This window comes from Panthera pardus, unplaced genomic scaffold, assembly GCF_024362965.1.
Source record: "Panthera pardus isolate Hobbes unplaced genomic scaffold, ASM2436296v1 HiC_scaffold_11, whole genome shotgun sequence".
NCBI lineage: Eukaryota > Metazoa > Chordata > Mammalia > Carnivora > Felidae > Panthera > Panthera pardus.
Genome location: NW_026526666.1, coordinates 73,655,625 through 73,667,624, shown reverse-complemented (window position 1 = coordinate 73,667,624; position 12,000 = coordinate 73,655,625). Strand labels below are relative to the sequence as shown.

The window sequence follows — 12,000 nt, the reverse complement described above, 5'->3', positions numbered from 1 at the left end:
TTTAAGGGGCCCCCGGGGATCTCAAGTCATTTCCCTTACCCAGGCTCGCCTCGGCCAGCAGCAGGTAAGCAGGCACAAGCTCTACGGAACTCAGGCCGTGTAGGTTCATGCGGAAGCGAAGCGAATGCAAAGCTGCCGGGACAGCGGCTTCGTGTTTTCCTTCAAAGAGGTATTTCTGGGCTACAGTGTAGCAGAATTCAATCAAGTGCTTCTGCGGAGGAAAAAACTAGACCATCAATGGCGGGCATGGGTACACCTGGAGCAAGGCCAACACCTAATGAACTGGTCGAGGGCACCTAGCTAACCTGCTTGTATTAGGGTGGCCATGAAATCCAAAATAGGTGATAGAAAAAACCCGGATTGTGAGTTCCTCAAGGGCCAGAAACAAGTGTCCTTTCACCGTAGTTCATTGATCAGCATAAATGAGTGCTTAATAGAAAACTATGCAATAAATATTATTCTTATATTTGTAATAAAATTGTGGTTTAGCAGAACTGTCATGTCTTAGGACATTCTAAAAAAGTCTGGCTTTCTGCTTGAGTTAACTTTGAGAGAAATATCTTCTCTTTCCTTCTGGAGTTAGGATAACAGATATAGCGAATATCAGAAATAACTTAAACTCTGCATTGTCCCAAGGCCATTCTCAAAGTGCCACAATACTAAAATGGATGAATCTGGTGTTTTGAGATTTATGGCTTATAAAGCCCTAATTTTTTTTAGAATAATTGAGATGCTTATCAATGCCATAAAATCTCCTTTATGTATTCCCTAGTGTATTCATACATCATTTTTTTGACCTCCTCCTATGCACCTATGCTGTTATCAACATACTTGGCATATATGGGTGTTAAGGCTGAATTCTGTTCTCCCCTCCCCCAAACTCAAGCTCTAACCCCTAGTACCCAAGAATGTCACTGTGTTTAAAGACGGGGCCTTACAGAGGTGATTGTTAAAATGAGGCCATTAGGGTGGCCCCTAATCCAATTTGACTGGTGTCCTTTTAAGAAGACATTTGGAAACACCAGGGATGCCTGTGAACAGAGAAAACCAAGCCTGTTGATACCCATCCTTGATCTTGGGACTTCTAGGCTCCAGAATTTCTGTTGTTTAAGCCACCCAGTCTACGGTATTTTGCTATGGCAGCCTTTGGCACCTAATACAGTAGGTATTCAGTAAATATGTGGGGAACAACTGACTGAATGGTACTGAGGGCATAGAGCCACAAAACAAAGTCTCTGTCCTCAAGGAGGTTCGCCCTTTCTCCTGGGAAGTTTTGCGGCACCCGTGAGCCACCCCTGTCACAGTCCCGCAAGACCCACCTGCCGCTGCCGAAGCTGCTGCTGGCCATGCTGCCGCTCTTCCTCTGAATTGTAGAAGGGCATGGTGGTGCGCAGTGGGATCAGGAGCTGACAGATCTTCTCATGGATGCTGTCCCAGTCAGCTCTTTGATGAACCACACCACTGACAATAAAAGCACGGATTTCATGATCTTTACCTTGGGCCTGACCCACGATTCTCTTGGCCCTACTACTGGCCCAGCCCTAAAAACTAGAGAAGCCAGCCCAACACATACCGTCAGGCAGGCAACCCGATGCCATTTCTGACACAAATCCCTTTTTTGTCATGAGGCTATTTGATGGTGTAAGAACTAGTTGGGGAGGGAGGCTGCTGTTTCTTTGGGCACAGGGTCACGTTCCGAAGTCACGCGGTGACGCCGTGGCTGTTCCGCTTTTCTGCTTGGTTAGGAACAACAAAGACGACTTTATCTCTCCATTGTTCTAAGACCATTTTCAGAATATCTGAACACCAAAGTTGATGGGTGAGAGGGTCTTTTCCTCGGGGAAGGGAGAGGAATTTACACTGGTTGAGGCTCTAGGAGACACTTTCCTACCATGAGTGCCACTGTGTCACTTAGCTCTGGAGAGCTCCGCTTGCAGTGTCTGTTGTTCCAGGGGGCACACTGACACGAACACCCTGGGAACGGCCCCAAATCCCAGTGGCGCAGCAGGTGTTTTTGCTAGTAACTATTTCATTTTTTGAGAGCAAAACCAAAGCTATTATTTCAAAGATAAGGAAGCATAGGTGTGGAAAGCTTAAGTAGTTACTCCGAGCCTATACTCCAGAGTCAGGTGTTTTCTTAGTTCTCCAGAGGGAAGCGCTGTGACAGTTGGTATAAAGCTTTTCTGAAATTTACATACAGATTTAGTATTTTTAAACACTTAATTGGACAGGACAGCAGCCCTACAGAGAATCCATTCCCATTCCTTAAGTAATTACCTCTGTGAATGATTCCCAAACCTATTACCTGATTCTGACCCTTTCTCCAATTATTTTTGTTTTACATTTCTTTTACATTTTTTTAAATGTTTACTTATTTTTTGAGGGAGATGGAGACAGAGACAAGAGTGTGAGTGTGAGCAGGGGTGGGACAGAGAGAGAGGGAGACACAGAATCCGAGGCAGACTCCAGGATCTGAGCTGTCAGCACAGAGCCCGATGTGGGGCTTGAACTCACGAACCGAACTGTGAGACCATGACCTGAGCTGAAGCTTAACCGACTGAGCCAACTAGGAGCCCCCTTTTTCACATTTTTAAGTATACTTTAAATTCAGTGGTTTTTAGTATAATCACAAGATTGTAAAACCACCACCCTATCTAATGCCAGGACAATTTCATCAATCAAAAAAAAAAAAAATCCATTTGCTCTAGCCGGTCCCCTCATTTTTCTCTCCACCCACTGATGCCCAGAAACCACTAATCTACTTTCTCTCTGTGTTTGCCTCTTTGGGACATTACATATAAATGTTAACAGATAACATGGGACCTTTTGGGTCTGGTTTCTTACACTTAGCATGATGTTTGCAAAGTTCATCCATTTCATAGCATTTATCAATATTTTATTCCTTTGTACGACTGAATGATATTCCACTGCGTGGCTGTATCACTTTTAATGTTTATCCACTCATCAGTTGGTGGACATTTGAGTTACTTCTACTTTTTGGCTATGATGAATAATGCTGCTATGAATACTTGTATCCAATTTTTTTGTGAACATATGTTTTCTTTTATTTTAAAGTTTGAAATTTTAATATTTTAATAGTGTGGGAAGAGGAGAACTTTCATGCAAAAATTTGGATGGTTTTATGGTAATGTCTAGCAAATTTATACATATGCATGACCCTTGTCCAAGCAATTCTCATGTAAGAATTTGCACAACATATGCACAAAACTGCAGCAGACTACATGTGAACATATTATTACTTGCAGAGAAAAATGGACACAACTCACATCTCCATCATTCTAGACTGAACATATATTTTCAATTCCCTGAGCACATACCTAAGAATGGAATTGCTGGGTCATATAGTAACTCTATGTTTAACTTTTTGAGGACTGCCAAAACGTTTTCCACAGAGGCTGAACACTTTTATAGCCCACCAGCAATATATGAAGGGTTCGGTTTTCTGTATCTTTGCCAACACTTGCTATTCTCTTTTTTTAAATTAAAGCTATTTTAGTGTGTGTGAAGTAGTATCTCATTGTGATTTTATTTTGCATTTCCTTAACAAAAATGTTCAGCATCATTTCATGTGCTTGTTGGCCATTTGTAGATCTTCTTTGGAGAATTGTGTATTCAAATCTTCTGACCATTTTTTAACTGAGTCTTTTAGCTTTTTGCTGTTGAGTTTTAAGAGTCCTTTACATATTCCAGACAGACGATCCTTATCAGATATCGGATTTGTAAATATTTTCTCCCATTCTGTGGGTTGTCTTTTCACCTTCTTGATGATGTTCTCTGATGCACAGTTTATTGGGTTGTTGTTGTTTTGTTTTGTTTTTTGGTACTTACTTTATTTGTAAAAAAAAAAATCTGCCTTTTCTTTATAACAAATTTCTAATTCTTTTTTTTTCTCTTTTGAGATTTTTATTTAAATTCAAGTTAGTTAATATATAGGGTAAAATTGGTTTCAGAAGTAGAATTCAGTGATTCATTACTTACATACAACATCCAGTGCTGATCACAAGTACCCTCTTTAATACCCATCACCCATTTAACCCATCCCTCTATCCACCTCCCCTCCAGCAACCCTCCATTTGTTCTCTATCATTAAAAGTCTCTTGTGGTTTGCCTCCTTCTCTGCTTTTTTTCTTATTTTGTCCTTCCCTTCCTCTATGCTCGTTTGTTTTGTTTTTTGAATTCCACATATGAGTGAACTCATATGGTATTATCTTTCTCTGACTGACTTATTTTGCTTATCTGATGCACAGAAGTTTTAAATTTTTATTTTTTAATTTATTTTGAGAAAGAGAGAGAGCAGGGGAGGGACAGAGAGGGACAGAGAGGCTCCCAAGCAGGCTCCACACTGCCAGTGCAGAGCTCCACACAGGGCTTGAACTAATGAACCGTGAGATCATGACCTAACCAGAAATTAAGAGTCAGGCACTTAACTGATTGAGCCACCCAGGTGCCCCTGATGCACAGAAGTTTTAAGTTTTGATGAAGTCCAGCTAATCCATTTTTTCTTTGGATCTTTGTGTTTTGGGTGTCCTATCTAAATGGTTGCCTAATCCTAAATTACACAGATTTACAACTAAGTTTCCCTCTGAAAATTTTGGTTTTAGCTCTTACATTTAGCTCTTTTCGTATATGGTGTAAGGTAGGAGTCCAAATTCATTCTTTTGCATGTGGCTATGCACCATCTGGAAGGGACCATTCTTTCCCCAGTTGAATGGTCTTGGCACCCGTGTTGAAAATTAATGGGCCATAAATGTATGTGCTTATTTCAGGACTCTCAATTCTAGTCCATTGATCTATATGTCTATCCTTACATCAGTAACACACAGTCTTCACTACTGTAGCTTCATAGTAAAATGTGAAACTGAAAAGTATGAGTCCTCTAACTTTGTTCTTTTTAAAAGACTTTTTGGCTATTCTGGGTACTTTGCATTTTCATATAAATTTTAGGATCAGTGTGGCCATTTATGCAAAAGTGACAGTTGGAATTTTGACACGGATTGCACTAAATCTGTAGATCATTTTTAAGTGTCACTATCTTAATAATAAGTCTTCTTAATACTTCACAAACATATTCATAAACTATGAATATGGAATGTCTCTCCATTTATGTAGGTCTTTCATTTCTTTCAAAAATGTTTGTGTATATACAGTCTTGCCATTCTTGGATTAAAAAATTTTTTTTGACGCTATTGTGAATGGAATGGCTTTCTTGATTTTCAGATTGTTCATTGCTAGCATACAGAAATACAACTGATTTTTGCACATTGATCTTGTATCCTGTAACCTTGCTGAATTCATGTATTAGTCCTAATAGGGTTTTTTTTGTAGGTTCTTTAGGGATTTCTCTATATAAAATCATGTCATCACCAAAAAGAAGGTCTTTTTTACTCCTTCTTTTCCAAGTTGGATCCCTCTTATTTCATCGTCTTGCCTAGCTGCCCCAACTAGTTCTAGAACAATGTTGCATAGAAGTAATAAAGGTAACATTCTTGTCTCATTCCTGATTTTTGGGGGGAGGGGGAGAAGCTTTCAGTCTTTGATCACTCAATATGATGTTAGCTCTGTTTCTCTATAAGTTTATTCACAGATACCCTTTACCAAGTTGTGAAAGTTTCTTTCTATTCCTAATTTGTTGTGTCTTTATTATAATGGGTGTTGGATTTTATCAAATGCTTTTTCTGTATCTGTTCAGATTGTGTGGTTTTTGTCTTCTAATCTGTTAAAATGATGTCTTAAGCTGATTGATATTAGCATGTTGAGCCAACCTTGAATTCTTGGAAGAAATGCCACTTGGTCATGATGTATAATCCTTTTTTACATCCTGCTGGATTTGGTTTGCTAGTATTCTGTTGAGGATTTTTTGCACCCATATTCATGAGGGATGTTGATCTGTAGTTTTTTCTTGTGATATTTTTGTCTGGTTTTGATATTAGGGTAACGTGGGCCTCATAAAATGAGTTGGGGACTTTTTCTTCCTCTTTTACTTTTTGGAAGAGTTTTTGAAGAATTCGAAGTTTTTGAAGAATCTTGAAGAACTAACTAGCATTAATTTTTCTTTTAAGTATTTGATAGAATTCACTAGTGAAGTCATCTGGTCCTGGGCTTTTCTTTGTGGGAAGTTTTTGGGTTGCTAGCTAAATCTTTTTAGTTAATAGATCAACCCAGATATTCTTTTTCTCGAGTCAGTTTGCCAGTTTGTGTCTTATTAGGAATATATTTCATCTAGGTTTTCTAATTTGTTGGCATACATTTCTACATTGTATTCTCTTATAACCTCCTTGATTTCTGCAAAGTTGCTAGCAATGTCCCCACTTTGATTTCTGACTTTAGTAATTTGGGTGTTCTCTTCTTGGTCAATCTAAATAAAGGTTTGTCAATTTTGTTAATCTCTTTAAAATATCAATTTTTAGTTTTGTTGATTCTTTCTCTTGCTTCTCTATTCTCTATTTCACTTCTCTCTACTCTAATCTTTAATATTTTCCTCCTTCCATTAGTTTTGGGTTGAGTTTGCTTTTTCTTTCTCTAGTTTCTTAAAGTGGAAGGGCAGGTCACTGACTTGAGATCTTACTTCTTTTATAATGTATGTGTTTATAGCTAGAAATTTCCCTCTGAGTACTGCTTTTACTGCATCCCGTAAGTTTTAGTATTGGTATTTTTGTTCTCATTTCATCTCAAAGAATTTTCTAATTTCCCTTGTGATTTCTTCTTTGACTCACAGGTTAAGACTGTGTTATTTCCATACATTCATAAATTCTCCAAATTTCCTTCTGTTATTACTAATATCATTCCGCTGTGGTTACAGAACATACTTTGTATAATTTCAACCCTTATAAATTTATTGAGACTTGCTTTATGGTCTAATACATGGTCTATCCTGGAGAATATTCCATATGCACTTGAGAAGAATGTATATAGATGTCTGTTAGGTCTAGTTGGCTTATAGTGTTGTTCAAGCCTTGTATCTCCTTGCTTATCTCCTGTTCAGTATTCACAGTGGAATACTGAAGTGTCCAACTATTAATTATTTCTCCCTTCTCTACTTCATGCATTTTGAGACTCTGTTGTTGGATACATAAATCATGAATTTTTGCATTTCTACTGCCGATTATATATTTTTACTCAAATGTCTAAGTTAACTGATTCCATTTATACATATTCCAAAACTGGTAACAATAATCTAGCACAGGGTCAGCAAAGTTTGTCTGTAAAGGGCCAAATATTTTAGGCTTTGAGAGCTACATGGTCTCTGTTGTAAAAATTCAACTCTTGTGGTAGCACAAAAACAGTCATAGACAACATATAGCTTTGTTCAACCTCTCTCTCCTTCTTTCCTTCTGGGACAACAGAAATGCAATAAAGTATTTTCTCTTTAAACTGTAACTGCTATCATAGAAATGACATAGAGCACTTAAAAAATTTTATAGAGAATTACTGTAAACAAATCAATTAAAGCACTTAACAGCCAGGATATAGAAACAGTTGAGTTCCATAGGATATTTATTAAATAGGGACTTTTTGAATAATCGTGTGAGCAATGGAAATATTAATTTACTTAACTGCCTGAATTTTTGTTCCACTGAGAGCATTTGACATATCTAGCCTTTCCAAATAAAATGAGCATTATTTATATATTCATGAGTTCTTTTTCTTATTCATCTGTCTAATCCCTAATACCCAGCACAGAGTCATGCATAAAGGAGTTGAAAATATGTTTTCAATCAGGGCTCACAATCAAGTAGCCTGTGAGCTAGACATTTTTTGGCCAATATCATGTTTTGTTTTGGGTTTTAATAAGTTTAATTTTTTTTAAGTTTATTTATTTAAGAGAAACAGAGACAGCATGAGTAGGGGAGGGGCAGAGAGAGAGAGGGAGAGAGAGAATCCCAAGCAGGCTCCACGCTGTCAGCACAGAGCCCAATGTGGGGCTTGAATTCACCAAACCATGAGATCATGACCTGAACTGAATCTAAGAGTTGAACACTTAACCAATGAAGCCATCCCAGCCCCCCAACCATTACCATGTTTTTTAGACGAAATTTGGAAGACATTAGGCAGGACACTCATTCTGCAGTTTACCACAGATCATACTGTCTCCTACTATTGAATACCACTTCACTATTCGTTTTCTTTTCCTGATCAGTGAAAACATTTTAATTTGTGCCCCACATGTTAAATAAAACTTACTGCAAATCACTCTTATCTATATGCAATGATTTGTTAACTTACAGTACTAAAGCCTCTTGTAACTTTCTGTAATGTTTCAATGTGTACTTTAATAAAATTGCCTTTTCTTACAAATGTTCTGTTCCCTGGCTATATTCTCATAATCCAATATAGAACAATATGTGCAAGATTAACAGAGTGTATAAAACAGATGTATTTATAGGAAAGGAGTATAAAGAAATTGACCAAAATATCAGACTATTAATCTCTAAATTGTGAGATTATAGATTATTTTTCTTCTTTATTTTTTATATTTTCAAATTCTCTATAGTAAGCATGAGTTACATTAATAATTAGGGAAAAAAATCTTTTGGGGTGCCTGGGTGGCTCAGTCAGTTGAGCATCCAACTTCGGCTCAGGTCATGATCTCACAGTTCATGAGTTCAAGCCCTGCATCGGGCTTTGCGCTGACAGCTCAGAGCCTGGAGCCTGCTTCCAGTTCTTTGTCTCCGGCTGTCTCTGCCCCTCCCCTGCTCACCCTCTGTCTCTCACTCTCTCAAAAATAAATAAACATTTGAAAACATCTTAAAAGAAAAAAACTCTTTTGCAAAAAAAGAGAAAAAAAAGCTTTCACAAATTCAAGTTTACTGTCCTTCTGCCTCCTTAAATTTGGAATGAAAGAAAAGAATATTTACTGAGTGTCAGTTTGGTTTCAGGCATGACGCTACATGCTTTGCACTCGACCACAAAACCTGGTGAGGGAGGAGTATTAAAGCCCCCATTTCTGAGATGCAGAACAATTAACTCAGCTTTATTTTATGGAAAAATCTTAAAATCCCCAGGACACAAGCATAGAGAAATCTGAAGAAAAGAAGGTGGAGGGGAGAGGAGAACACCTTAAAGAGAATTAAAGGCAGTGAAAGAGGAGAAAGGAACTAATGGTGGATAAGGGCATAGGAAATAATAACTTATTCATGCATTCATCACATATTTAGTTCCTACTGTTTCACGACACTCTGCAAGAGACTGTAAGGTATATACAGATGGGTTTGACATAGATCAAAAGACAGCATTTGCAGGATAGTCCTTCTACACATATTCAACATAATATCCTGCATTAATGGAACATAATAAAATTGAGATAGCACACGTGTCAACAACTAAAATGAAGAAGGGAAGTAAGAGTCATCTGAGAGTAGAGAGTGACAACAAAGTGAGTTGAGAGGAAGAAGGAATTACTTCTGGCTGCAGGGATGAAGGCAAGAGGGAAAGAGGTAGATGCTCATATCAGGTAGAGGCTCTCCTCTCTCCCCTGAGTGCCAGGCCTGTACTTGAAGTGGTTTACTAGCCATCTCTCCCAAGGGACCTGAAGGCCCTCAAACTGTGTATCCCCTACCCAATCTGTCACCCCCCACCACCTCCTTCTGTGTTAATAGGTTTACTATCCACTCAGAAGCTCGCTTATTCAACAAATGATCACTGAGTGTGCGGTATGTGCAGCCAGTAGGTTTAGGAAGAGACACAGATACTAAACAAGTAAACACGAAATACAAAAGTACAGGAAAAACGAAGAAAAAGGTGAGCGAGAAAACTCAGAGAGGAGTACTTCCAGAAAGACCTCTTTGAAGAAATAACATTCCTGAGAACTGAAGGATGAGAGGGAGCTTGTGGCTGGAGAGGACGTTCCTAGTAGAGAAAACAGTCCAGGCAAAGAAACTGAGGGAGGAAAGGACTCGGCAAACTAGACCTGAAGAAAACCTCGGTAACTACATCAAGGAGAAGAGAGGGTGAGTGTAGTGGGAAATGAAGGTAGAGAAATGACCAGGGCTTTGTAGTTTTTGCTACAAATCCTGAATTGTATTCTAAAGGCAATGAAGACACTGCAAGAAAAACACAGATGCCGTCCCTTCCCTCATGGGATATACAGACCTAGTGAGGAATATGGACTACTAAACAACTGATGTCAATCTGTGTCCTAAATTTTAGGCTAGGGAACATATAGAGTGCTGCGAGAGCACTGAGGAGGAACACCTAATTCAGTCTGAGAGAGGTAGATTCACTTTCTGCTAGGATCACTGCAACAACTTCTTTTTTTTTTTTTTTTTTTTAACATTTATTCATTTTTGAGAGACAGAGAGAGACAGAGTGTGAGCAGGGAAGGGGCAGAGAGAGAGAGAAACAGAATCCGAAGCAGGCTCCAGGCTCTGAGCTGTCAGCAAAGAGCCCGATGAGGGGCTCAAACTCACTGACTGCAAGATCATGACCTGAGCTGAAGTTAGATGCTTAACTGACTGAGCCACCCAGGCGCCCCAACTGCAACAACTTCTTAAATCAGTGATGCGGCCTCCAGGGTCTACCTTCCAATTTATCTTCCACACTGCTACTGTCATCCTTCCTTAACACAAGGGAGAGCCCGTCAAAACGATCCAGGACATCCCAGAGGATAAATTCCAAACTTCTCGATCTCATGTCACCATCTGGCCCTAACCTGTATCTCCTTGGTTTAAACTCCTACTACTACTGGGGCGCCTGGGTGGCTCAGTTGGCTAAGCGGCTGACTTCGGCTCAGGTCATGATCTCGCGGTCCGCGAGTTCGAGCCCCGCGTCGGGCTCTGGGCTGATGGCTCAGAGCCTGGAGCCTGCTTCCGATTCTGTGTCTCCCTCTCTCTCTGCCCCTCCCCATTCATGCTCTGTCTCTCTCTGTCCCAAAAATAAATAAACGTTAAAAAAAAAAAATTAAAAAAAATAAAATAAAATAAAATAAAAAAACAACAAAAACTCCTACTACTACCTACCACAATCGTTTTTAAATGTTCTTTTTAGTAAGAAATACATTTTACCATTACAAACACACATATCCACATAAAATGCTAAAAATTTTCAAGAAACAATTCAAGTAGGGTTACTCTGATACTTTCTATGTTATTCTACTTTCTTCCTTAAAAAAGTGCATTTTCCTTAAAATGCTGGTTGTGATTTATCCACGATCTGCTAAGGGGTCCAGTCTGCAATGTGAAAATCAGCAACTGCTTCCTCCACTATCTTCTCTACCCGGCTCTGAATAAACTCTGTTCTTTTAGCTTTTACCCAAGTAGACCTGGATGCCAGGAGTACCCTGCCCTTCTGTCTTCATTGTTCATTCACCTGGCAATTTCCTACTGACCTTTCAAGAGTCATCGCAAACATTATTTACTCAGAGAAACCTTTCCAGATACTGCCCCCAGCCACTAGGCTTCCATCCTTAGAGGTCCCAGGAAACAGCAGACCTTGAGTGACAGCACTTGTCATGCTGAGTCTATTATAATGACTTTTTAAAACAAGTTAGTTCGCTGGACTAGGTTTCTGGCCATCTGCCACCTAGCAGTTTTATCTCAGGTCCAACATAGGTCTAACTGGAAGCAAAGATCAGGGGATGTTATGTTGAACGAATGAAATCTCATCTCATTTTCTACTACCCTCCCCACACTCTCACCGTCTTGGCTGTGCACCAAACTGGCCTGGTTTCTATTCCTCTAACACACCACAGCCTTTACACCCTCAGAGCCCAGCATTTCCACGGTGGACTGCTCCTACTTTATTTTCACATCAGTATCTACCCTCCAAGAAGCTGTCTGCCCTACTTCCCATCACATTTCCTTTGTCTTTATGGCATTTATGACTCTCTGAAATTATCTGGTTTTCTTTTTGTTTATCTATCTTCCGCATTAGTATGTTAGATCTTTGAGGGACACAGTCCACCAAGTTTCCACTAGTAACTTCAGCTTCTAGAACAGTGCATTGCGCACAGTAGGCGGTCAACAAAACATCTGGTGACGAATG

General features: G+C 39.2%; 1 protein-coding gene across 4 annotated transcripts in view; it reads right to left on the bottom strand.

The window, feature by feature from the left end:
- ZMYND12 (zinc finger MYND-type containing 12) overlaps window positions 1-12,000 on the bottom strand; it is a 28,091-nt gene that overhangs the window by 15,331 nt on the left and 760 nt on the right. For all 4 annotated transcript variants that reach the window (XM_019429197.2, XM_019429196.2, XM_019429195.2 and 1 more), the window contains exons 3-4: window positions 1,320-1,461; window positions 40-211 (exon numbers count right to left, since the gene is read on the bottom strand). In XM_019429197.2, coding sequence (XP_019284742.2) covers window positions 40-211; window positions 1,320-1,461 — 314 coding nt within the window. The remainder of the gene's footprint in view (window positions 1-39; window positions 212-1,319; window positions 1,462-12,000) is intronic.